The 27,347-nt window shown below is 31.7% G+C and overlaps 1 protein-coding gene across 1 annotated transcript; it reads left to right on the top strand.

Moving 5' to 3' along the window:
- The first annotated feature begins 529 nt into the window (after positions 1-529).
- Positions 530-19,107, top strand: SULT1B1 (sulfotransferase family 1B member 1). Its single transcript, XM_016123381.2, has 7 exons — positions 530-848; positions 1,126-1,254; positions 5,538-5,635; positions 7,311-7,437; positions 8,015-8,109; positions 11,917-12,097; positions 17,500-19,107. The coding sequence occupies exons 1-7, from the start codon at positions 701-703 to the stop codon at positions 17,610-17,612; spliced, it is 891 nt and encodes a 296-aa protein (XP_015978867.2). The 5' UTR covers positions 530-700; the 3' UTR covers positions 17,613-19,107.
- Positions 19,108-27,347: the final 8,240 nt, after the last annotated feature.

A 27,347-nucleotide genomic window follows, 5' to 3' on the forward strand; every position in this document is an offset into this window, starting at 1 on the left:
AGATTTAAAAAAATGAATAGTGCATCAGTGTTCTATAGACAACTATATGGGACCTGGAGTCTCAGAAGGAAGAAGGAGAGACAGAAAATACATTTGAAAAAACAATGACTGTAAACCCACAAATCTAAGAAGCTTGGTAATCCTGAAGCTCACACATACATACACACACTCATGGAAATAACCACACCTAGGCACGTCATAATTCAATTGCTCAAAATCAGTGATAAAAAAAAATCTTACAAGCAGACAGAGAAAAAAGGTGCATGACGTACGGAAAAACAATGGAAGAAAGATAGATTTCCCATGAGGAAAAATTAGGTAAACTGAAATGTAATGGTAAGTGATGGCTTTATTTTGTCTTAAGTCCAGATACTTTTTGGCATATTTCTGTGACATGTGATTTTTAATTCTAAGTAGAATATACAGTTCCATTTCTTTCCAAACTTCCACTAATGACCTTTGTTCTGCTTGTAGCTGAGCCAGTTGCTGCTCTTGTAAAGTAGGGCTTTAAAACCACAAAAATGCCCTTTGTATTTAGATCTCTATGTGCTCAGTGTGTTAAAGGCTAAATTTACTTTGTGTCAAGTTGCAGTGTCTTAAGAAGAAAATTACTCGGCTTCTGATTTTTATCCTCCTTATTTCTCCATGATTTGATTGTCAATAAATATTCTATTAACTACTTGCACAATCTAATACAAAAATGATTTCACCAAAAGATGTGCTGAGAAAAAATTTGAAGATGGTCCACGGTTATCCCATTACCTATGCTTTTGCAAACAACTTGGAAAAGTGTGAACAGTTCCACAGCAGACCAGATGACATTGTGATAGCCACCTACCCCAAATCAGGTGAGTTTGTGGCCTGAAAATGCAGGTCTGACTTCTACCTTTGTTTCCTATAAATCGACTTCCTTATAAAATCATTATCATCCTAAATAAAATTAGTATTTCTATTAGCCAGTCTAGCCATCTACTTCAAGTACATTAGAATGAGCACTTGGAACATAGATAGGGAAACTGCAGAATTAAGTTTGCAACAGAATGTATTGAGATGGCAGACTTCCAAAGAGTACTTTTTCCCTCAGATCCAGGTGATTGTTATAAAAAATGTTGCCTTTTGCCACAGGTACCACTTGGCTAAGTGAAATTGTGGACATGGTTCTAAATGATGGAGATGTTGAAAAATGTAAGAGAGATGTTATAACTGTTAAAGTTCCAATGTTGGAAATGGCTATCCCTGGACTAACAATTTCAGGTAATTTTAAACTATCTGGGAATTATAATTTTATAATATTATTCACACAGCATATTAATTATTATATTTGTGATTTTCATTCAAAGAAAATAGAATAGATTTGGTAACATAAAATGGAAGTTTGAAAGTACAATAACTAAGGTATATAGAGAAACTGGAATTTTAGAACATTACATATACAGGTATAATCGAAAACAGAAGAATTTTAGAGAAAACAACAAAATTGGCTGATAACATAAAAATTTGACTGATAACATAAAAAAATCATCCTTATCTTTTATTGACTTTCTTGGTGTAAAATTTGACAGATTAGATAGAGCAATAAGCTCTTAATTTAGGACATTACTATAGAGAAATACATAAGTAAAAAAGTACCAACTTCTCTTAAAACATAAAACTTATTATTAATACGATTCATATTTTATTCCACAAATAATTATTTAGTGTTCTAAAAGTGATGTACTCCAAATTGGTAGTTATAAAATAGTCAAGATTATATACAATAGAGCATAAGGAATACAGTAAATAATATTGTAATTACTATTTATAGTGCCAGGTGGGTACTAGAGTAATTGGAGGGATCACTTGGTAAATTATATAAATTTCTAACCACTATGCTGGACATCTGAAACTAATATAAAACAATACTGAATGTCAACTGTAACTGAAAATTAAAAAAAAAATTTTAAGAATAACAAGCGAGATGTAAAATGATTAGTAAATTAGATGTCCTATCTTCAAGTTGCTTACAATAATGTTGCAACATTAACTAAGTAAATAAGCTAACAATATATAATATTATTAGTCTTATGTATCCAAGAACAGGGCTCTATGACAGAGAACAATAGGAGAGTTTACTTTAGATTGACAATTAAGGATATCTTCTCTGAACTGAGACCTATGGCCATGCACATAGTTGGAGAAAGCACATTTCAGGAAGGTAAAGTATTTGTTATAAAGGTCTAGATTCAGAAAAGACATCGATGTAGTCCAGGGACTAAAAGCTACTACAATAGCCAACAACTGCAATAACAATAAAAGAAGGAAAAAGTGAGATACAAAACAATTGACAACTAGACAGGGACAGATCACGTAGGGCTTGCAATTCTTAAGAAATATTTAGTTAACTAAGAGAGAATTAGAAAAGTAAGTAAGATGTCCTGTAAGCAAGTGAGAAGGGTGTAAAATGTTCATAGCAGCATTACTCACGGTGGCCAGGAGATGGAAGCAACCAAAGTGTCCTAGATGATTGGATAAAGAAGCTATGGTACATATATACAATAGAATATTACTTAGCTATATAAGAAGAGATGAAATATTGCTATTCGCGACAACATGGATGGACCTCGAGATAATCATGCTAAGTAAAATAAGTGAGACAGAAAAAATTGAAAACTATATGATATAACTTACATGTGAGATATAAACCTAAAAGCGACAAACAAATATGACAAACAAACAGAGACTCATGGACGTGGACAGTAGACTAGTGGTTACTAGAGGATACAGAAGAGGGAAGAGGGGTGAGGTAGATAGGGATAAAAGGGGTAAATATGTGGTGACAGAAAATCTAACTATGGTCAGTGAACACACAATGCAACATGTATATGACATACTGTTGAATTGTACACTTGAAATATTGGATTTCGTTAACTGGTGTCACCCTAATAAATAAAGGTGAAGAATTAAAGAAGTACAAATTAGAAGCTAATAGCTGATCACGGGGATGGAAAGCGCGGCATAGGGAATGCAGTCAGCAGTATTGTAATTGCTGTATGTAGAGCCAGAAGAGAGAAAGAGAAATGAGGTGAATGGTTCCATAAATTATATAAATGTCTAATCAATGTACTGTGTACTTGAAACTAATAATAAAATTAAATTAAAAAAAGAAAAATCCATATTTAAGTGGATCTAAGCAAAAAATTAAAATAAATAAAATAATGATGATGATGATGATGATGATGATGATGATAAAAGTGAGGCCTAGTTTTCTAGTGCTACTGGAAACCTGGAATAAGAAGTATGGTGGTCAAATTGTATATCGGTTTAAAAGCAGAATCCCAATTCTCTCCCTTGCTGGAGCTAATTACTTATAGGCAGAGAAGGACCAACTGGGAGGGTGCCATTCCTTCTGCATGGTTGCCAAAAATCAGAGGACAAATGCTAAAGCTTGGAACTAAAGGATTATTCTGGGGCAAGTAACCAAAATGAGTGCAAGAGTGAGTTAAGACTACAGAGCCATAGAAAAGTATAAAATAAAACAAAAAAAGTGATAGAATCAAAGTAATTGGGAGTCAAGGAGTTAGGGAGTATTGATGGGAGACAGAGTATGTGAGATTCATCAAGTGAAGGAGGATAAACTGGCACTCATATTTACTCTGGAGCCTGAATGTAAATATTTGAGGTGTTATTACGTATTCCCAACATTCATATTTGGGCATGTTAAGGGTTCATTTAAAGAACCTCATATGTAATTGCAAAACAATTACAAGACAGAAGAGGCTGGAAAATCTTTCAATGAAGTTGAGGGAGGGATGAGGAGCAACAATATGGGAAAAACTCCATAAAAGAAACAGCAATAAAAGTTTGTGGCATGACATTGAGGAATAGTGAGTGCAAGATTATGATTTCTCTCTACATGCTGAGTAAAGTGGCTGTAACTACCAGGTCAGTAGAAGCATTATGAGATACCTGGTGAAATTTTATAGATGTCTAATTAATATTTCCATATAAGATTCAGGTTATTCGATTAAATTTGAAATACAGATAGCTATTTTATACAGTATAAGTTTCTTCCAAATATTGCATGGGAAATATTTATACTAAAAGGTATCTTCTGTTAATTTGAAATTCAAATTTAACTGAGATTTTTGCATCTTTATTTCCTAAGTCTGCCAACCCTATCTTCATTAATATTAATGGATTCTTCTTCTTAATACAATGTGATGTGTTATGCACTACTCTCTACAGAACATCCCTACTCTCATGGAATCTCTATTCTGGTGTCTGTGCTTAAGGGTGAACACAGGGGAGATACATGGGAACTGACAATAAACAAATAAATAAGTAAACTATGAAACAAAAATAATTGCTATATATAACATTTTAACAAGGTGTTCTAATAGACACTGAGTAGCTTTTAAACATATGTAATAAATTTTTGTAAGCAATTGAAGCATAAGATTGCTTTTAAAGAGTGAGTCATACAATTTTGGGCACGTATGCCCTCATATGCAGAAGGTGGGAAGATAATGTAGGATTAATAGGTAATCTAGGAGTTAGACCGGATATAAGCAATGTTGTAAAAAAAAAAAAGTATTTATAGAACTGTAAGATTTATTGGATGTGAAACCTGAAAGAGGAGACAAAAATAATTGAGATAATAGGTGTTGGTAACTCTGTAAGGAGATGGCATCTTTAATAGATATATCTGGGATATGATAAAGGACACTGAGTCCATTAAAAGAATAGTAAATGAAAAGGGTTAGCCAGCTCTTCCTAGTCTATATCAGAAATCATCTGAATATGCCTTTACCTCTAAAGTGCCTTCGGACTGGCCAAGTCACTATGAAGTGAGATCCATGACCCGGGGTTCTTCCTGGCTCTAAATGTAGAAATAGATGGATTTCTCTCTTAGGCAAGTTCATATATCTTTTATCCAAAGACTTAATATGAAACCAAGTTCTACCACATACTAGCTGTATGACCATGGAGAGTTCAGCTAACACCTAAAAGTTACAGAACATTTTCATTTTTCATATATACGTAATATATATGACATGTAAAGAAAATAATGAAAGTGCAGATACAACAGCTGATGCTATAAAAAAATCATATCATCTGTACTATAACAGCTGATGCAAAGCAATAGCTGATGTGAGAATTACTAGTTATTGACATCTCTTTGACATACAGGAAACATTTTCTTAATTATTTATAATATGCACAGGTATCATAAAACTCTGGAGTGCTAAGGTTGGTATTATTACTCCTCATTTTAGAAGTGGAGAATGCAAAACATAGAGGCTAGGATACTTTCAAATGTCTCACAGTAAGAATGTGATAGAGTTAGTATTTGAATCCAAGGCTAATCTCAGAATTTATGCCCTTATCCATTATCCAATATGACCTCTTAGAATCCAGGTAAAAAATGCCTAAGATTAGTTCAAAATTTAGCAGCATTATATACTGCTCAAAAATATTTTGAAAGCTTGCTTGAGAAAATCGGGAAATGCAGGCTCCTTGGAGACTCTATCTCCATATACCAGACTAAATTTTTCCAGGTATAGAACAACTAGAGAAGAATCCATCACCTCGGCTTGTGAAGACACATCTACCAATTGATCTCCTTCCAAAGTCTTTCTGGCAGAACAACTGCAAGGTATTCTAAATTGCTATTCAATTTCTTACTGTAACCCTATCCCTTTACTCATTAAAGTAGTAAATGATTGCTCAAATGTTTCATTTAACTGCTACCTTGAGAACTGATCTCTATAAGAAACGATTTCAATAAAAATATTTAAATTATTTTAGTCTAAATCTACATAATCATTTTCCAAAGTTATGTAGTAACAAGATTCTCATCTCAGCATAATAATGGTTACTATTAATCCCTAGCTATCCCTAGATATTTTGGCCTTCTCTGAAAATTCAATATAATGATGTCTGTTTTTATTTGATTGTTTGGTAAAATTCTCCAGTGAAAAACTTATGCCTGGATATTTGTTTTGAAAGAACTTTTTAATCTGAAATTCAGTTTCTTCAATAATTGTGGGGCTATTCAGATTATCTATTATCTATTTCATCTTAACTGATTTTTGCAAGTTTGCGATGTGTGAGGAATTTTAAGTTGTTGAATTTTGTAACAAAAAGTTGTTCATAATATTTCTTTCTTATTCTCTCCTTTAACAGACTATTTTTTACAGTTATTTTAGGTTCACAAGAAAACTGAAAGGAAGGCAAAGAGATTTCCCATACATACCTTGCCCTCACACATGCTTAGACTCCCCATTATCAACATCTCTGACCACAGTGGTGCATTTGTTACAATTGATGAACCTACGTTGACATATTATCACCCAAGTCCACAATTTACATTAGGGTTTACTCTTGGTGCTGTACATTCCATGGGTTTGAACAAACATATGACATATATATTCACCATTATAGTACCATAGAGAATAGTTTCACTTCCCTCAACATCTCTGTGCTCCACCTATTATCTCTCCCTTGCCCCAAACATGGTAACCACTGATCCTTTTATTGTCTCCATAGTTTTGCTTTTCCAGAATGTCACATAGTTGGAATCATATAGTATGTAGCTTTTACAAATTGTATTCTTTCACTTAGTAATGTGCATTTAAGATTCTTCCATGTCTTTTCATGATTTGATAGCATATTTCTTTTTTCTGCTGAATCGTATTCCATTGTCTGAAGATTCCACAGTTTATTTATCCATTCACCTACTGAAGGACATCTTGGTTGTTTCCAAGTTTTAGAAATTATGAATAAAGCTGCTAAAAATAACCATGTGCACCTTATTTTGTGTATACCTGATTTTTCAACTCCTTTGTATAAATACCAAGTAATACAATTGCTAAATTATATGGTATGAGTATAGTTTGTTTTATAAGAAGTGTCTTCCAAAGTGTCTTCCAAAATTGCAATACCATTTTGCATTCCCACCAGCAATGAGAGTTCCTGTCATTCTATATCTATAGTAGGATTTGGTGTTCTGAACTTTGATCATTCTAATAATTGTGGAGTGGTGTCTCGTTGTTGTTTTAATTTGCATTTCCCCGATGATGTATGATGTGGAGCATCTTTTCATACTTTTGTGTCTTCTCTTCTTTATTTTGTCAGTCTTGTAGCTGTTTATCAATTTTACTGATTTTTTTTTAAAAAGAGCAAACTTTTTGTTTGATTAATTTTCTCTAATGTTTTCCTATTTTTTCATTTCATGGACTTCAAATATATTACTTTCTTTGACTATACATTTATTATTTTTTCTTTAATAAAATAACATCCATTTAGTTTTCTTTCTGCTTGTCTTTCAGATGATTTATCTGGCTCGAAATGCCAAGGATGTTGCAGTCTCATATTACCATTTTGACTTAATGAATAATTTGCAACCTCTTCCCAGCACCTGGGAAGAATATCTGGAGAACTTCATTACTGGAAATGGTAGATAGGCCTTGGCTTAAAATTAATAAGTAATTTATTATGATTAACAATATCATTAACTATTACTGATATCACTTTTCATTTCAAAATACTTATTTTCTAAGTCAGTAACAACTACATTCAAATACCATATAAAAAATTAAAACAAATATGTCTAATATTTTGCTATGGAATTCAATATATAAACCTAGTACTAAACATTGGTTTAATGAAAATATTCTCTAATCTCTTTTCATTTTCTAGAAATACAGTCTTGTTTTCTACTCACAATAGGACTTAGATAAATAGTTGATACGATTACTTCATAGAAGAATAGTTTCTTTTGTGTGAGGCTAAGTGTAACCTATTGCAAGTCAGTGTATTTTGAGTTGAAATGTTTCCTTTGTAGTTTACATTTTTTAATTTTATTGTTTGTAAGTTCATATTTTGCAGATTATATATATATATTAATTGACCTTATAGTCTCAGTTTCCTTGATTACTAAATTTCACAAAACATTTTATAATTGGACATTGTTTAGAAACAAATTTTGAATTTTATGAGTGCTTATGGAAACGGACTGTCTTTCCGGTTTTAGTGGCCTATGGTTCCTGGTTTAATCATGTTAAGAGCTGGTGGAAGAAAAAAGAAGAACACCCAATACTTTTCTTGCACTATGAAGATATGAAAGAGGTAAAATAGTAGAAATTCATTCTGGATAATTCCGCTACATTCTGGGATAAAAGGATTATATATTTTTTCAACAATCTGCGAAGTCCAAAATAACATGATCATTTTGCCTTTACTACATTTCACCATGCCTGCTTACCCAAATCTTGCTAAGATCATTAATGACTTTCTAATTGTGAAATCAATGACATCATTCTTCCTCTTATCCTTTCAAACCATTATGTTTATTTTGAGCACCTTTTCCTTTTGAATTCTCTCTTATATTTAACAGGTTATCACACTCTCATGGTTTTCTTATAGATCTCCATCACTTAGTCATTTTTTTAAGCTGTTTGCTATATTTTGGTACTCATGTTCATGTCCACTGTTGCCAAAGCGATTTATATGCTAATGACTTCCCAAAGCTCCATTTTAATTTTTACCCCTAATTCAATCCCCTCAGATTTAACATATTCAAAATGAAACTCATCTTACTTCTCTCTCTTCAATATGTACATTTTTCTTCTTCTCTTCTTTTTTTTGTTAATGATATTTGTCCACTAAGTTTTCAAAGCTTCAAAATAAAGTGTCCTCATTGGCTCCCATATATTGGGTATGGTTCCATTATATCCTGAACATCCCATTATATCTTTCAAATATGCCCTCCCCTTTACTTTCTTACTACCTTCCTATTAGTCAGGGACTCATAAGCATTTGTTTAGTTTCCCATGAACTAACATTAGTTCGAATACTATTGCAAAGTTCCAGGCTTATTCTGGGGCTATTGTACTTAAATTAGGCGCGCACACACACACACACACGCATGCATGCACGCATGTGCACACACACACTCACCTGGGAAATATGTGGAAACCAAGTTCCTCTATTTCTAAAAGCCAGTGCATACAAATAAGACTCATTTTAGACTTTCACATTCATGATGGAAGGCATGATATCCATCATTCTTATGACTACATCTACAATATCTAATATAGCACCTATCACATAAATAAGGGTTCGATGGTAACTATCGTATGAATAATTGATCGTTTGAATGAATGAATAAGTAAATGAGTGAACAATAATAACAAACATTTAAGTTACATCAATTCTACTTTGCATAACAGAAATCATGCCCCCAGTAAAATATTTCTTGCTCCAAATATTTCTGAGAAACTCCAGATTATTTCTTACATCTTATCAAAAAGAATCCTCTGAGTTTTTCTGCATCACAGACTCCCAATCTCTATTATACTTGTTTGCAGCCCAGAGAGACTCTGTGGTCTAAACCTTACCAGTGTTTAAGGCAAATAATACTCAGCTATGAAACTAAATTTTTTTTTTAATTTTTAAAAAATTTCTCCCCCTGACTTTATTGAAATATAATGGAAAATTAGTTGCTTGTATTTATATTGTACAATTCAAAGAATTTTTTAAAAATTATAGTTGGCATACAATAATATATTTAGTTTCAGTTGTACAGCATAGTGATTAGAGATCCATATATCTTATGAAGTGGTCACCTCACTAAATCAAGTACCCCTCTTCTCTGTTACATATTTTTTTACAATATTGTTGACTATTTTCTTTACGCTACATTTTATATATCCATCTATTATGTAATTATCCATTTGTACTTCTTAATCCCTTTGCCCTTCTTCATGATTCCCCTCCAACCCCCGCAACTAGTAGTCCTCAAAATATTCTGTTATCTATGAGTTTATTTCTGTTTTTGTAGCTTTTGTTTATTTTGTTCTTTAAATTCCACATGTACATGAAATCATGTGACATCTGTCTTTCTCTGACTTAGTTTGTTCAGCACAATACCCTGTAGATCCATCAAGGCAATATCTTTTTCTATCCCCTTCCTTTTAGTTTGTGTGTGTCTTTTAGTCTGAAGTGAGTCTCCTGTAGGCAGCATTTCTGGGGTCTTATTTTCATGAATGAGAGTTAAGTTCCATATTCTTTACTTCCTGGATACCTGAGTAATAATTATTAGCTTTATGAAAGAGCAATTTTAGCTTCTGAATATATTTCCTTTTCTCCACAGAATGGAAGAATACATTTCCTGGAAGGGCTGGCACACAAATTCTAAATCATTCATCATGCTGTCCCCCACATGCCACTCTCATGTCAGCTATTTCTCTTATTTAGCTGAGCTCCTCATTCAAATCAACTCATTCATATTGATTTATGGTCTGGCTGAATCAGACTTATAAGCATATCCAGATATTTTGAATCCCACTCAAATTTGCTGCATACATTATTCTTAAAAGACAATATTTTTCTCCTGTCATACAGCCATTTTTAGACAATGTTATATAAGAGGTTTAATATAACAATAGAACAAAAAATAATTACATATCAAGAATCAAATTCAAAGGGAAATCTAATAATTTACATCAAGTTTATGAGTATCTGCATAAATTATCAATCAATCAGGTGAAAGAAATATAACAGAGGAAGATTCAATAGGAGCCAACACTCTGCACTTCTACTGGTATATAGACTAACATCATAACTGGTACTTTATCAGTGACTAGATTATTCTCTAGACACTTTGAAACCCTAGCAGAAATTGTTCTCTATTTGCTCATTCGTTTATGTGTTTTCCTGGTACTGCTACTAACTTTTCTTTTGGCCTTTGCCTACTATCATCATTTCTGAACATTTACTCACCATAATTACTGACACCTCTTAATTAGTCGTCTCATTCTTCTCTCATTGAGGTCTGATTCATAAAATATTGCCATAACTTCCCTGCCAGGGAACTTTCTGCCAAAACTTATGCATGCGGTACATGCACACACATAAATACACATACACAGAGTTAATAAGACACATTATTAAATTCTGTTACTTCCCTATGGAATTACAAATACAGTCCAAATTCTTCAGCAGGATGTCCAAGGATGTTCTCAATTTTACCTCAGCTTATCTTTCCAGTTTTATAGCCTCTATTGCTCCTATGAAAGACTCAAACTTAACTCCAACAAATTTGTTTTTGTTTTTCCATGAACACACTTTAAGACACTAATAACCTCCAAGAGTTTTAACTGTTTTCTCTATTGGAAATTCACTCTTCAACACCTTAAAAGACCATGTGTTTTGGTAAATTCTGGTTCACCTTTTTCAGCTTAGTTAACACCTCCTCCAACTCTAGATATATTCATGTAGATTTTAGTATATCTCCTAAAAAATTATAGCTATTAAGTTTATGCTATTAAAACCTGGAAAATAATCCATTTCTCAGATTTTGTTCTTTTTATTCTCAATAGCTAATGAATAATTTACGTTTGATATCTTTGTACCTTCATTAGTTTATTTTTAATAAATTTTGTCCAAACAAGGTCTAATAAGTATTTACACTTGAAGTTGTCTATAAATTTATTACTTTGTTTTTAAGTATTCAAAACTATAAAGAAATTTTTATGAAAAATAGGAAAAAGATACAGTAAGAATAAAAAGTATTGGGTCCTTAAAACAGGCACAGTTCAAATATGATTATAAATTGAGCTTAAAATAACTGTTAAGATTGTTTTTCTCTATATATTAAGATTTAGCCCACAGTTTGTTCTTATTGTGCTTTGAAGGTAAACTGAAAATACAAGGTTTGAACAAACAAAATATTTCTACTCTGTTTTTGTTAAACATAAATTATTGATTTTTTTCATTTTTATGATTAACTTTTAAAAATTATTAATAGACCCAACCAAATATATATTCAATATTGAGAATCAGCATTTTAAAAAGATTATAAATATTATATTTTTTATATTGTTAATGATTTGTTTACCATTTTCTTGGATATGCCTCTTTAACCACTAATAGAATCCAAAGCAGGAAATCAAGAAGATTACTAGATTTCTAGAGAAGAACCTGAATGATGAAATCTTGGATGATATCATCTGTCACACTTCATTTGGAATGATGAAGAACAACCCTCTGGTGAATTATACACATCTATCAAACACGGTGATGGATCACAGCAAATCTCCCTTTATGCGCAAAGGTGAACATTTCTCTGAGTTTAATTTCCCTTTTTACTTTGTTATGAATTACTCTAAAATGAGAATTAGCTTTGTGTACCAAATGTTAACTTTGAGTATATGATACATATTTCTCCTTCTACTTACTAATCTGCAAATTAGGATGGATCTTATCATTCTAATTTGAGCCATTCTAAATTTATTTCTAAATCTTTACTCTTTGTCTAATTGGCATAGGCCTCCGTCTCGTCTTTAGTCACTCAGTACAGTACCACCTTCTTTAAAAACCCCGTATTATTTAGAAAACAGTGTTTACTTTGTTAATAAGGATTCGCCAAAAGAATGGACTTTTTTTTACCTTGTGGGAAGTTTTGGTTCCCTAAAAATACTGTCTGAATTATAGGAAACGTGGAATCTAAACTTAATTTTTAAAAATGACAATACAGAAATATGGCATTCAGTGCTGAAATACAGCTTTACTTTTATTGAAGGAAATCCTGTGTTATTGTGGCTCCTGTTTGTGATTTCTGTCAAAATATTTTATTAATGATAAAAATAGTGCATTAACAAAATATTAACTTAAACAAATTTGAGGAGTTACCCCCCTAATAATGTCACTTTCTATTTTCAATATTCTTTATTGAATTGGACAGAAAGGAGGAGAGTTTTGGGTAGTGCCCTGAGAAATAAACATAACTAAGCATGTATTCTGCTTAAAAACATACAGATGAAAACTCAATTTTAAGAGCTATATGGTTAATTTTTTTGAAACATTTTTCTCCATAACTTATTAAAATGGTAAATAGTTTTAGTGTTTTAAAATTATATTTTCTACTTTCAAAAACACTACCTTTAACTTTTCAAAACTAACTCCTAGTATAAGAGCCTAAAGCAAATTTTTCATTGTAAATGATCATTATAAATTTGAACAAAGAAGACTAATACACACACTTTTTTAATGGAAGACTCAGAAAAAAAACCTTTATTAAACAGGACAAATTTTCATTATGCTAGATCATTGAAAGTTAATTCTAGGAGAATTTTATCCAAAGTTATATGAAAATTGATACCACCCAAGACATCTCATCAGGGTATAGAAGTAGAAAAGATAAGCTCAGTATCTGAATTCTATGGTTTATCTAACTTCAACCTAAAAAAGTGTGTGCTGGTCTAATAAGAAAGACTGTCTACATGCGCTTCAGAAGTGATAATAACACGTCTTTTGTGTCAGATTGAGCTGGGATTTGAAACTCCCTGAATCTATGATTTTGAATATATTGATTAATCTCCACAAACTCTAGTTACATCACTGAACATGGAGAAAATACTAACACCTATGGCACAAGTTTTTTGGGAGAATGATGGTAAATAATATATAAGCATTTAGAATACTCTCCTGATCATAAATAATACATATAAAAGTGGTAAGTCTTATTAGTTTGTTTGTTTGTTTGTTTGTTTTAAGTCACTTTTTTTAATTGAAGAAATGATTTAAATTTTTTCTTCGTCTACCTACCCCCTCTCCAGTAACCATAAGTCCATTCATTGTCCATGTCCATGAGTCTCTGTTTGTTTGTTTTGTTCCTCTGTTGCTTTTAGGTTTATATCCCACATGTAAGTGATATCATATAATTTTCAACATTTTCTGTCTGGGTTACTTCGCTACACATATTTCAAGGTCCATCCATGTTGTTACAAATGGCAGTATGTAATCTCTTCTTATAGCTGAGTAATATTCCATTGCATATATGCACTACAGCTCCTTTAGCCATTCATCTATCGTAGGACACTTCGGTTGCTTTCATGTCCTGGCCACTGTGAAAAATGCTGCTATGAACATGGGTGTGCAAATATCTTTTCAGATATGGGTTTTTAAGTCTTTGGGATAAATACCCAGAAGAGAGATTGTTGGATCATATGATAGATTAATTCTTAGTTTTTGGGAGAACCTCCATACTGTTTTCCATAGTGGCTGTACCAATTTGCAGTCCCATCAGCAGTGTATGAGGGTTCCTATTTCTCCACATCCTCTCCAACATTTGTTATTACAGGTCCCGTTGATTATAGTTATTCTAACAGATGTGAGATGGTATCTCATTGTGGTTTTGATTTGCATTTTCCTAATAGCTAGCAATGTCGAGCATCTTTTCATATATTTGTTGGCCATTTGTATGTCCTTTAGGGAGAAGTGTCTGTTCAGGTCCTCTGCTCATTTTTTGATTGGCTCATTTGTTTTTTTGTTGTTATTGAGCCATATGAGTTCTTTGTATATTTTGGATATTAGGCCCATATTGGAGGCATTGCTTGTAAATATACTTTCCCATTCAGATGTCTCTTTACCTTATTGACAATTTCTTTTGCTGAGCAGAAGCTTAGTCTCATTCATTTATTTTAGCTTTTACTTCCCTTGCCTTTGAGGTCAAATTCATAAAATCCTCTTTAAGTCCAAGGTCCTTGAGTTTAGTTCCTATGTTTTCTTCTATGTGTTTTGTTGATTTCAGTCTTATATTCAGGTACGTCCTTAATCCATTTTGAGTTAATTTTGGTGTGTGGTGATAGAAAACAATCTAGTTTCATCTTTTGCAGGTGGTTTTTCAGTTTTTCCAGCACCATTTATTGAAGAGGCTTTCCTTTCTCCACTGTATGTTTTTGGCTCTTTTGTCAGAAGTTATTTGCCCATATAAATATGGGTTTACTTCTGGATTCTCAATTCGGTTTCACTGGTCCATGTATCTGTTTTTCTGCCAATCCCATGCTGTTTTGTTTACTGTCACTTTGTAGTTTAATTTGAAGTCGAGCAGAGTGATGCCTCCAGCCTTGTTCTTTTTTCTCAGGATGGCTTTGGCAATTCGGGGTCTTTCGTGCTTCCATACGAATCTGATGATTTTTTACTCTATTTCTTTAAAAAAATGCTGATTGGATTTTGATGGGGATTGCATTAAATCTGCATAATGCTTTAGGTAATAAGGTCATTTTAACTATGTTGATTCTTCCAATCCAAGAACACGGAATATCTTCTCATTTCTTTGTATCTTCTTTGGTTTCTTTTAATAGAGTCTTATAGTTTTCATTATATAGATACTTCATTAGATTTATTCCTAGGTATTTTATTCTTTTTGCTGTAATTTCAAAAGGAATTATTTTTTCCACTTCTTTTTCTTACATTTCATTATTAGAGTATAGGAACACTATAGATTTTCGAACATTAATTTTGTATCCAGAAACTTTACTGTATTTGCTTATTGTTTCTAGTAGTGTTCTTGTGGAGTCGTTGGGGTTTTCTATATAGAGAATTCCGTCATCCACAAATAGTGACAATTTGACTTCTTTGTTTCCTATTTGGATGCATTTTAGATCTTTCTCTTGCCTTATTGCACTCACTAGGGCCTCTAGTGTTATATTGATTAACAGTGGCAATAGTGAACAGCCTTGCCTTGTTGTTGATCTTGGAAGATTTTTAGTTTTTCACCATTTAGTATAATGTTGACTGAGGATTTGTCATATATGGCCTTTATTTTATTAAGTTATTTTTCTTCTATACTGATTTTGTTAAGTATTTTGGTCATAAATGGATACTGTATTTTGTCGAAGGCTTTTTCTGTGTCTATCGATATAATCATATGATTCTTATTTTTTAATTTGTTTATGTATTATATCATATTAATCTATTTGTGTATGCTTAGCCATCCCTGTGCCTCTGGGATAAAGCCCACTCGATCATGGTATATAATCTTTTTAATATGTTACTGTATTTGGTTCACTAGTATCTCATTTAGAATTTTTGCATCTGTGTTCATGAGAGATATTGGTTTATAGTTTTCTTTTTTGTGTGTTATCTTTACCAAGTTTTGGTATCAATGTAATATTGACCTCATAAAATGAGTTGGGAAGTATTGCCTCCTCTTTGATTTTTTGGAAGAGTTTGAGCAAAATAGGTATTAAATCTTTGAATATTTGATAGAATTCTCTGGTGAAAGTCTTAGTTTAAATAGTTCGTGATTCATCTATCCATTTATTCGTGTTTGTATTCAATAAATATTTAAAGAATGCTCACTCATTAATTTACATATAAGAAAACTCTTCACGAGTACCTATATTCAGCACGTATTCTCTAGATCTGGAATGTGCAAGGTTTAATGACACATGAATCTGCCTCAAGAAATTCATAATTTAATGCAAGAGTCATGCTGTAAATTGATACTGAAAAGGGCCCAGTGTGGAATATGACAAAAGGACCAGGTGAACTCAGTCTTGAAGGATGCTGTTCTGGATAAACCAATGTCAATTTAGTCACACAATATTGAAGGTAGTAGAGAGAGAATAGATGATGTCTAATGTTTACACATCTCAAATTGCTGCAAAACAGAAAAATCTGGACTTTGACCAGAATTTATTTTATCAAAAAAGTTTTTATACATTTCTTACTGTTGTGAAGTAAATGTGTTTGCATGTGCTATATAATTTATACTTGAATATGTTATTGTAATAATTTATATATGACTCTTTATTGTTTAAATCTGTTTTTAATTGCATCTTTACAGATGTACTATCCTGAATATACACTACTTTCAAATACAGTCCAAAGAGTTCTTTCCATCTGGTAAACACAGAACAAAGTATAAAAACCAGGGAAATAAATTTGTTTAAAGAATATTTGTGGTAATAGGATTTGAAATCTTTATCAAACCATCGTGGGTTAATATAACTTGCAATTCAATAAGATATATTTAATATCTCACAATACAGCAAAAGTTAATCTTTCCCTCCAGGCACATTGGCAGTTTATTGAAATTTAATTTATAAGCAAGCATCCAAGTATGAGATTAAATACGTTTATATTGCAGAAGTTCTTCTTTTGTAAAGATTATTCAGAAATGTTGTATGTTTGATGCTATTCCTATCTAAAATGTAAATATAGTATAAGTCTAGTGAATTCAGAAATAACAAGTATCCTACAAGTATCATATCATTCTCATTTGTTCATTCTGGGAAAATGATACTTATTCGATTTCTATTTCATGGTTTGCTTGTGCTTATGACCAGTCCTTTGTACAGTTTCCAAAAGTAACTCATGAAATAAAATATGCCCCAACCACTTCCAGTGTCCAGTGGTAACCTCATGACCCAGGATAATTAAAACACTAAAAGAATCTCTTTTAGGAAACTATTGTACAGTCTATAAATTTAGACAACCAAATTAAACCTTCTCAGAATGTCTATTCAAATGTCAGATTCTCTTTAGTTATAAGGCACATTTCTAAATAGGTGTTATTACCAGTCAAAGAGAAATGACATTTTAAAGTATTCAAATACAAGGCAATTCTTTCTTTACCTTTTCTAACTTTTTCTTTTGGTATATACTAGCTTTTCCTTCATAATGGGAATATTTTATTTCTTCATATGTTTTCACATTTGTTATTTTTAGGTACTACAGGTGACTGGAAGAATTACTTCACAGTGGCACAAAATGAGAAATTTGATGCCATTTACAAGAAGGAAATGTGTGACAGTACTCTTCAGTTCCGCACAGAAATTTAAAGAGCCTTTGCTACAAATAAGAAAGAACTGACCTGTAATCTGCTGAAACAAGAGGAGTTATAATTTGACTTGGCTTTATAAAGGAGAAAATGTGCTTTTAAAACTTTGATTTTTTTCAGTGTCATTGATCAGTTTCCAGTTTTGCTCCTGACTCTGAGCTTCCAAATTCCCTAAAGTTAAGGCCAATTGTTATCTTTTTGTAGGCTATCCCTGCCTTTTCCTATACTAGTACTGACAAGACAGTATTTTTCCTACCCAATCTCTATATATTTTGGCTTAGAATTAAGTTCCCCTCCCTATCAACATGACCTAGAAATGCTGCTTGCACTCTAACCATATTTCCTAGTTCCACCACAATTTCCTTTTGCTGAAAACTTGACCCAGGACACTGTTCCATCGCTGCCTTCTGAATTTCAAGTTATTCCTTGAGTCATAGCTCATCTTCTTGCAGTATCTCTATTTTGATAACACCATTCATGTCCCAAATCATGTGGTTTGGAATTTGGAAATATTTCTATCACTAATCTGAGTGTCCAAATTTGTAACCGTTGCAATATCTAATTTCTGAGTTTCCAAGGGCTAAAGATCTGCATTAGTCTCCTTCAGGCTCTTCCTTGGAACTGGAGCTCTATTTTGAGGGCCTAAAGTGAGGGCTGGAACCTGATTTCTGTTGAGTCCTTCCCAGACTGCAATAGCCAATTCTGAACTGCTGAGAATCACCTATTGGCGTGTTCTGGTCTCCATTTGGGAACTTCAGCTATTTCATCTTCTGTAAGAAAAGATTTTGATCTCTTAATAGCACCTTCAGTACCCCTAAATAAGATCACAGCTGCTGCTAAAATGTCCCAACCTGGTACCTAAGGGAGACTCTCTAAGCTGAATCTCCCCTCCAGATCTATGTCTCTTTTAACCAATACTCACACTATGCCTCTCAACCTAGGCTGTTTGATACATGCTTCTTTGAAACATTTGTTTCTCAACTGCAGCTTTACTTTAGGATAGTTTTCTATCTCCTTGTACAGCAAGATCTTTTGCCTGCATAGGTCATATCTACACATGTCAAATTCAATGCCAAGCCCAGGCTCCCAAACTCAAGTTTGATTTGAATGCCCTGGGCCCTTATTCATCCTAGAGAGGAGTTCTGACCCATTACAGGTCCCCTGAACCATAACTGACATTGCTAAGATAATGTGGGTTATAATATTTTGCTGTCACAAGTGAATCTCTGCTGTCAGCCTCTATAGCTGGACTAGCTCCTCCAGTTTGCAACTTTACTTTTCCCTAACCCCAGGATCCAATGCCTCCTAGGAGTGTTATATCTATGATTCTGGCGATTGTTGTGTTATAAATTATTTCAAGGAATGAAACTTGTGCATATGTTATTTAGAAACATGTTTGATAATCGTTAGCCTTGAATACCTAGGGGTATTGTGAACTAGATTTAGCTTTCTAGAATATTCTTGCCAACAAGGAAATAAAGTCATTCATGTATCCATTTACTTTATTACCTTTCTTAATAATAAGTTAATGTAGTATGGACTTCTGATGCTATAGTCATTTTTGAAAAAAAATTAAATATCTCTGAACTAGTCTTTATTGGCTGCATTAAATGCCTTTACTAGCAGGATGAAATAATTTCCACTTTCCTTAGTTTTCCTTTCTGTAAATAAGTATCTATAACTGGACTTCATTCAAAAAATTTGAGTGAGCTTTAACCATGCCCCAGGTATTTTTCTAGGCACTGGAGACAGAATAGAGAAAAAGTAGAATTTAGATTTTCCTTTATATTTCTTACAGGTTGTTGCCTCTTACTCATTTTTATTTCTCTGATTCAGATGCTAATACCCCAGTTCATCATCTCATCAGTTGATGTTTGCTTTACCGCACACAGTAGCACTCTTACTAGAATTCTAGTTTCAAAAGTACTTGATATCCTTTCAAATCATTCAGAAAACTACCACCAAATTAATTTTCCTAAAATGATGAATTTATTATTATTTCTCCTTTTCAACAATCATCAGTATAATTGTCAAACAAACCACTTAGAATAATCTTATTTTTCTCTAACCAAAGCACATGATGTAAAGAGAGTGATAGCAAATATCTGGCAATAATGTGATTACTTCCTCATCCATGCATCTCACTAATCAATCAAGGACTGTTTCCCTAGAAGCCGAAGTGTAGCTTAAAAAATCTTTTCATTATAGCATTCAAAGCATGTACTAGCACTTTAGAGCAGGTACCTATTGTGAATCTTTGTCATTATTGATAAAAATGAAAGAGCCAAAAAGATTCTTATGGGAACAGTATCTTGGATTATTCTTAAGTGCAATTCTTAAACTTTAGAAAACCAAGTAATCAAGAGTTTAGTTTTTTCTCATCTGTAAAATTAAGTAATTATTTTTTGTTTCTTCTACATTCTAAAATGCTGGGCTACATTTGCTTCCTGTTTCCTGAAAACAGTAATTCAATGTTTTCACATGTGTAAACATATACACATGTGTGTATATAAATATATACATACACGTACATATATATATTTATCCCATTGGTTCTGTTTCTCTGATGAATACAGTACATATGCTGAACTTTATTGCTATTCTATGCTTTCATGAAAGTTTTGGACCAAGTCATTTGATCACTCACAATTATTGTATAAGTCTTGTGAGCTTCCAATAGGTTAGACGTATACAAGGCTATATGATTCTTCTCCCATAACTCTTTCATCAGGTAGTGTGAAACAGTACCACAAAACATTCTATCTTCTATGCCAATAGCTATTAGCAAGGAGGCAAAAATATAGCCACATATCCTAGTTCTCTGCCCTATTAGGCACTCTAAAATACCTTTCATGAAAGATGTTCCTGAATGAGATGGAAAACTGTACTGAACAGTAGTGGGAATTAAGTGACCAGTTCAAACTCATAACCCTAGGACATCATTCCAGTTGTCGAGCAATCTTTAAAGTTTAGCTTGTAGTGTCTCCAAAATAATTTTGAAAAATTATGTACCATCTCATACATTTAAATTCATATTTGATTGAATAGCCAGGTAACACAAACTAGCAATGTTCATTCTAAACTTTTTTTTTTATTTCAAGCTTAAATAATAGTAGAGGATATAATTTACCTAGCCGTTACATTACTGCTGACTGCATTCCCTATGCTGTGCTCCCCAAACCAGAGTCCATCTACCAACTACAAATTTATACTTCTTTAACTCTTCACACCTTTCTCCCAGTCCCCTAACCTTCCTCCCCTCTGGCTTGTCTTCTATATTTGTGAGTATGTTTTTGATTAGTTTGTTCTTTCTGTTCCTTAGATTCTGGATATAAATGAATCAGATGGTATTTATCTTTCTCTCCCTGACTTATTTCACTACGCATAATAACCTCTAGGTCCATCCATGTTGTATATATGAACCATATCTTAAATCTTAATTTAAAAATGTCTCGTGATCAAAAGTCTTTAAGTAAATAAGTTTTTAAGGTAAATTTTTACAGGAAATGTCTTTTTTAATGAGATAGATGCACATCTTTTTACAATTAGTTCTTGAGCCCAGATAATGATTACATGTTAATAAAATGATATAGAATTCAGCATCAATTCTACCTCTTTTTACTTTTTTATTGCGTTGTGCCAAAAATGTATGTCTATAAATAAGATAAGAATTTTATTTTCCAAAAATCATCAAAATCACCAAAAATATTAATGCTCCATTGTCTGACAACTCTATTAGAGTCTCCTTTCTTGTCATTTACTGAATGCAAAGAATTGAAAGCCACCTAATGTTTGAAAGGATTTTTTATTCAGTAATTAGAATCATACTTTTTCTCAATTTCTAGGAAGAATGTCAAAATGACTTTACAAGACTTATCATATCTAATTACTGATACTACATTTTCTCTTAAAGACAAATAAACTTAATAAACACTTCAAAAGTTGAGAAACCTAAATTACTATTTATTGCTATATACTGTTTTCAATTCAATATTTCTGATTTAAAAAGTTTTTTTTTTATTGTGTGCTTTAAGTAAATTTTCTTTAAAATTTTGGGATTTATAATAGCATATTCAATCTGCCATTTACACTTATTGATAATGTCATTCCATGTTATGACATGAGTTAAATCATATTTATTTTCATTAGCATTTTATTGTTTCAAGGGCAATGAAGAACATTCAGAGAAGAGGTAGTATTCTACAATATTTATAATTCATCTTTAATATCATAGCTTTTCCTTTCCAGAACTTTCATAATCATAAACAAACTGCTTTACCTTAATACTATTAGATACATTTTTAAAAGTATCAAATTCCAGAATACCATTTAGGGCACCACATTACATTTAGTTGTCATGTTTTAGGTTCCTCTTAAGTGTTAAATTTTCTCAGATTTTCCTTATTTTTAATGACCTTGACATTTTTGAGGAGTACAAGTAGATGTTCCTCATTCAGTATTTATGTAATATTTCTCTCATGATTATACTGGGGAAAAGAGTTTTGGAGAAAAAGACCATAGAGTTAAAGTAAAATTCTCATCATATCACATTGAGGGTTATATACTAACTATATGACATTATCACTGAGATCGACTTTGATCACCTAGTTGAAGTAGCAGTTATCAGATTTCTTCACTTCAAAGTTTTTCTTCTTTTTTCTCTCTTTCTATATTATACACTTTGGGAGAAAAATCAGTCTACAGCTTACACTTAAGAAGCAGAGAGTAATGGTTTACCTCCTGAAAGGTAAAGTAGCTATGGAATTATTTAGAATTATTCTGTTTGGGAGATTTTAAAAAATTCCCCACCATTTATTTATGTATTTGTTTGTTTGTTTGTTTAATCATTTATTTATATCAGTGAAGATTCATGGACATTTATTTTATATTTTTGGTTATAAGTCAGTAATACTTTATTTTCTTGTCAAATCTTTCCAATTTTGTCCATTGGGAGCTCTTTAATTTCCTATTCCACTTTGTTAGCTGGCTTCAAAACATACATATATTTTGTAAATTACTGAGAGAAGTTTCTGACTTCATTAACATATATGCCAAAAAGATAAATAAACAACATGATATGTGGAATGATGTAAAATATAATTATAATAATTATTATTTATCATTATTGCTGTATATCTTATTAACATTTGTATTGATCATTTATTAGATGTCACACAATCTTGTAGAAGTATTAGTATACATGTTACAAAGTGAAAAAACTCAAATTTTAAACTAAGATTTAAATCTAAGTCTGTTTGACTCCAAAATGTCACTCTTAACCACTGTATGACACTACATAGAATTATATACAATCTTTTTTAGATACCTGATATTAGGTTACATCTTAAAACACTATTATAAGCTTAATTAGGTAACAGTGCCCAAGCTGTTGATGTAAAGGTTGCAAGGTCTATCTACTCTCAGAGCTCTATTATATCAGGGATACTGCCTACATCCCTGGGAAGATTAGGTTTATGAATGCTTTTCTTTTATAAGATATGTCATAATTTGTTCTTGTTATCATTTAGATAAAGATGGCAATACCATTGTTCAGGCTCATCTGATTAATGTAAGTTTCAAGTATTTATTTGAAAACTTATTAGTTAGACAGAAATGTCTCTGTTATAATTCATGGAGTCCAAATAAATGACTAATAGGACAGCTTTTGTAATGCAGCCTATTCTTAAGTGAGGACTGACTGTACTCTGTCCTGTTCTTTCCTATTCAAGGAGGAAGAGAACAAGCTGTCATAAATTTTATGGAGAAATCTCTCATGCAACTTTAAATATAGGAGAAAAAAGAGGAGAAAGAACAAAATATTTTCTCACAACTTGTATCCTCTCTATCTCCTCCCTTCCTCTGGTCCTATTAGCAGGAGTATCAAAATTCTTGAGCTTATTGGAAACATTTGTAAAGAAAGGGATTGTGTGCAGTTCTTGGAGATTCTGATATGATAGCCTGGATACGGGCCCCATATTATGCATTTTATATAAACTCCAAAGGTGATTCAATGGTTGCATTATCTACTGCTATTTCCAAGTGATAAAGATTAACTATTCTTGTTTTCTACATAACTGCTAGATAGATCAATGATAGATAGATGATAGATAGATAGATAGATAGATAGATAGATAGATAGATAGACAGATAGATGATAGATAGAAAGATAGATAGATAGATAGATAGATGATAGATAGATAGATAGATAGATAGATAGATAGATAGATAGATAGATAGATAGATAGATGATAGATAGCTGTATAATTATAAATAGATAGCAAATAAATAGATAATAGAAAGATAGATATAACAGATACTAAGATGCTCCTTTTGTACTGATTGAATTCATGTTTGGACATGCAAAAATATTAAACAAATAAAACTTAAAACTTATTATAATTTAAAACTAAGAAGGATATCCAGTAAATTACATAGCTCAACCCTTGGACTTTAGCCAAATAGCACTATGTTTTTAAATAAAAGAACTGGATAACTATTTTAGTACAATTTTCTTAGTGTGTGAACAATTCATTAGCTTAAACAATGAGTGTAGATTCAGTTTCATTGAAAATGTTTTTGTTTATTTTCTGAGTAATTGTAACTTCCATTCGATAAAGCTAAATTTCTAAATAGATTAGTATGTGGGAAAACTCTCTCATTGTTTTGCCTGAATTGTTCTTGTTGACATATTTCAGGGTCTTAGGTTTGAAGCACACTGGGCTTCTACCACAAAGCTAAACACAGAGAATAAACAGAAAAAGGTAGGACTATATAATAAATAACTACTTATAAAGTAGATCTCAAAGCAGCCTAATGGTGAAAGCTTAGTATTTGAGTTATACAAAACTTCTATTCCAATACCTGAATTTTCCATCATCAGTACAGTTTTCCTTTTTTTTTTTTTTTTGAATTATAATGTACATACATATGAGTTTACAAATCTTAAATATCCAGATAAATAGATTTGGGTAACCAGATCCATACCTCAAGAAGCAGAGCAATACCAGCATACCAAAATCATCTTCCCCCTTGTAACCCCTTCTGGTAAATATTTCCCCAAATTCTGATTTTCAACACCAAAGAATAGGTTTGCCTTTTTTTTGAAACTTACATTAATAAAATGATACAGATAAACTCTTTGATTTTCTGAATTTTTTCACTCAAAGTTATAATTTGGAAATTTATGCATGTCAAATATAGCTTCACTTTTCATTTTCATTACTATTTAGTAATTATTTCATTACTATTTCATTACTATTCCATTGTGGGAATATACCAATGTTCATTTGCGGGCATTTGAAGAATTTCCAATTTAGTTTTTACAAATACTACTACTACTACTACTACTACTACTACTACTACTACTACTACTATTACTACTACTACTACTACTATGAACAAGAATGTTCATATTTTTAGTACACAGATTTTTATTGCATATTCCTTGAGTTCAACCTAGGGGTTAAATTACTAGATTATATGGCATGCATAGGTTTAAGGCACACCACCATATAGTTTCCCAAGTAGTTATAATGATTTTCAATGATACTAGCAGTGCATGAGTTTCAGTCTCACATTCCTTCCATCACTTAGTATTTTGACTAATTTTCACTTTAGTCATCTTAGTGAGCTTATATCATTCTATGGTTAAAATTTATATTCCCCTGTTGACTAATGAAGTTGAGTAACTTTTTGTGTTCATTGGTCATTTTAGTATCATTTTTTCTGTAAAGTGGCTGTTTATTTTTCTATGTGTTTACTCTCTTCTTTGTATTGATTTAAAAGATTGTGTCTTTGTGTAAGTCTTTGTATGTGGGTGTGTGTATGTGTATATGTATGTGTCTTTACACATACATATTTATGTAGGTGTATATATATCCTGTTTATAAGTCCTTTTTTATTACGTGTATTTAAAATAGCTTCTGATAAGTTGATTCGAGTTTTATTCTCTTAATGGTGTCTTAATATTCTTAATCTTAATGTAGTCCATTTATAATTTCCTTTATAGTAAACATTTATATCCTTTGTAGAAATATTTGCTTAGTATCATGTTACTAACATATTTTTTTCTAAAATATTTGTTTACCTTTCCCATGTAAATCTACAATCTATTTGTATGGTAAGACTCCAGATATGTTTTACCCCCATAGAGATATCCAGTTGACCCAGCGTAATCTACTAAAAAAAAGTCCTTTCCTTGCTGTACTGCAACCAGGTTTTTAATAAATCTGTTCATGTATTTGTGGGTCTGTTTCTGGACTCTATTTTATTGTATAGGTCTATTTTTTTATTCTTTCATCAGCAACTTACTGCTTTAATTAATGTAGCTTAATAATATAACTGAAAATCTGGTAGTATAAATCTCCAGTTTCCTTTTGCTTCAAGATCGGCTTGTTTATTATTGGCCTTTTTAGCTTGTCGATTTTCATTTTAAAAAAAATTGCTATAATCTGTTTGGGGTTTACATTTAATGTATTGATCAATTTGTGGAGAAGTGACAAGTGTTCAACACACACCCTTTTGTTTGTGATTTCTTTAAATTTGTTTAATAAGTGTTTTTATTTTCAGTGTAAAAATCTTATACAATTTTTTTTTTAGATTTATTCCTCTATACTTTATCTTGGTGTTATTTTAGTGATGTCTTCTTTAAATTTTATTGAATATTTTTTGTTGCTGGTATGTAGAAATGTAATAGATTTTTTAAAAAAACTTATAGCCTTACTAAATTCATTTACTAATTTTAATAATTTATCTGTAGATTCCATCAGGTATTTTTATATACATTAGTAGGTCATCTATGAATAATAAGAGCTTTTAATTCTTCCTTTACAAACTCTATTTTTTAAAAAAATTTTCTACTGTACTATCTAGGATATCTAATACAATACTGAATAAAAATAGTCAATTGAGCACTTTTTATTATTTTATTCTTACTTACTTAGGTTTGATGCTCTGTTATTTTCAAGCAAATCAAAGCTATTTTCAGTCAAAGTTTCCATCTAAAGAATCACTTGATGGGTGGATGGGGAGAGTGATTCTTAAGATGGAAACTTTGATTATTAATGTTCAGCTTTTGTTTTCTAATACGAAGATTTAAATATAATTCACTCGAATACTTCTTTTTCTGTACCCTACACCTTTTGAAATGGCATGTTTTATTATTCAGTTCAAAAAGATATTATAATGTTTATTGAAATGTTTTATTAGATTTCTAACTTAATTTCATTGTGATTAGAGACCATATTATATGACAGACCATATTCTGTTTTTTTTTCCTTTAATGTTTATTGATATTTTCTTTATAACCATTCATTTGACCTTTGAAAGAAGTAAATCTCATTATGGCAAGACTCCAAGAAACCCAACAGAAAATGATAAATAAAGTGTCAAAAATGAATTTCCTTAGAAGTAAGGAAAAGTTCCCAGGACTAAGAGTTATGCCATACAAATAAAGGAAAACTGAAATAGACTCATAATAAAACCTATATCTGCAGAATTCCTCCCCACTGTATGATTCCTAGTACAATAGTGCTTCTGATGCTTTCTACCTAAGCACTAGAAAACATTTTTACCGAATTACTAAAACCTCATTTGGCTGTGACTGTGACAACTAGAAATTGAGAGAAATACTCTACATTATCAACTTCTATTTCACAAAGGCAAGAAAATTTTATTTTGTTTCTTGATATCTTTGGAACAGAGTAGCAATAAGACTTAATATTTAAATTTTTTTGTT

The sequence above is a fragment of the Rousettus aegyptiacus genome, unplaced genomic scaffold, assembly GCF_014176215.1.
Source record: "Rousettus aegyptiacus isolate mRouAeg1 unplaced genomic scaffold, mRouAeg1.p scaffold_m13_p_10, whole genome shotgun sequence".
NCBI lineage: Eukaryota > Metazoa > Chordata > Mammalia > Chiroptera > Pteropodidae > Rousettus > Rousettus aegyptiacus.

Excerpts from the sequence above, each read along its gene's own strand:
- SULT1B1 (XM_016123381.2), top strand. The coding sequence starts at position 701 with ATGATTTCACCAAAAGATGTGCTGAGAAAAAATTTGAAGATGGTCCAC. Across the intron at positions 849-1,125 it reads AGCCACCTACCCCAAATCAG|GTACCACTTGGCTAAGTGAA; the intron begins GTGAGTTTGTGG and ends CTTTTGCCACAG. Across the intron at positions 12,098-17,499 it reads ATCTCCCTTTATGCGCAAAG|GTACTACAGGTGACTGGAAG; the intron begins GTGAACATTTCT and ends TGTTATTTTTAG.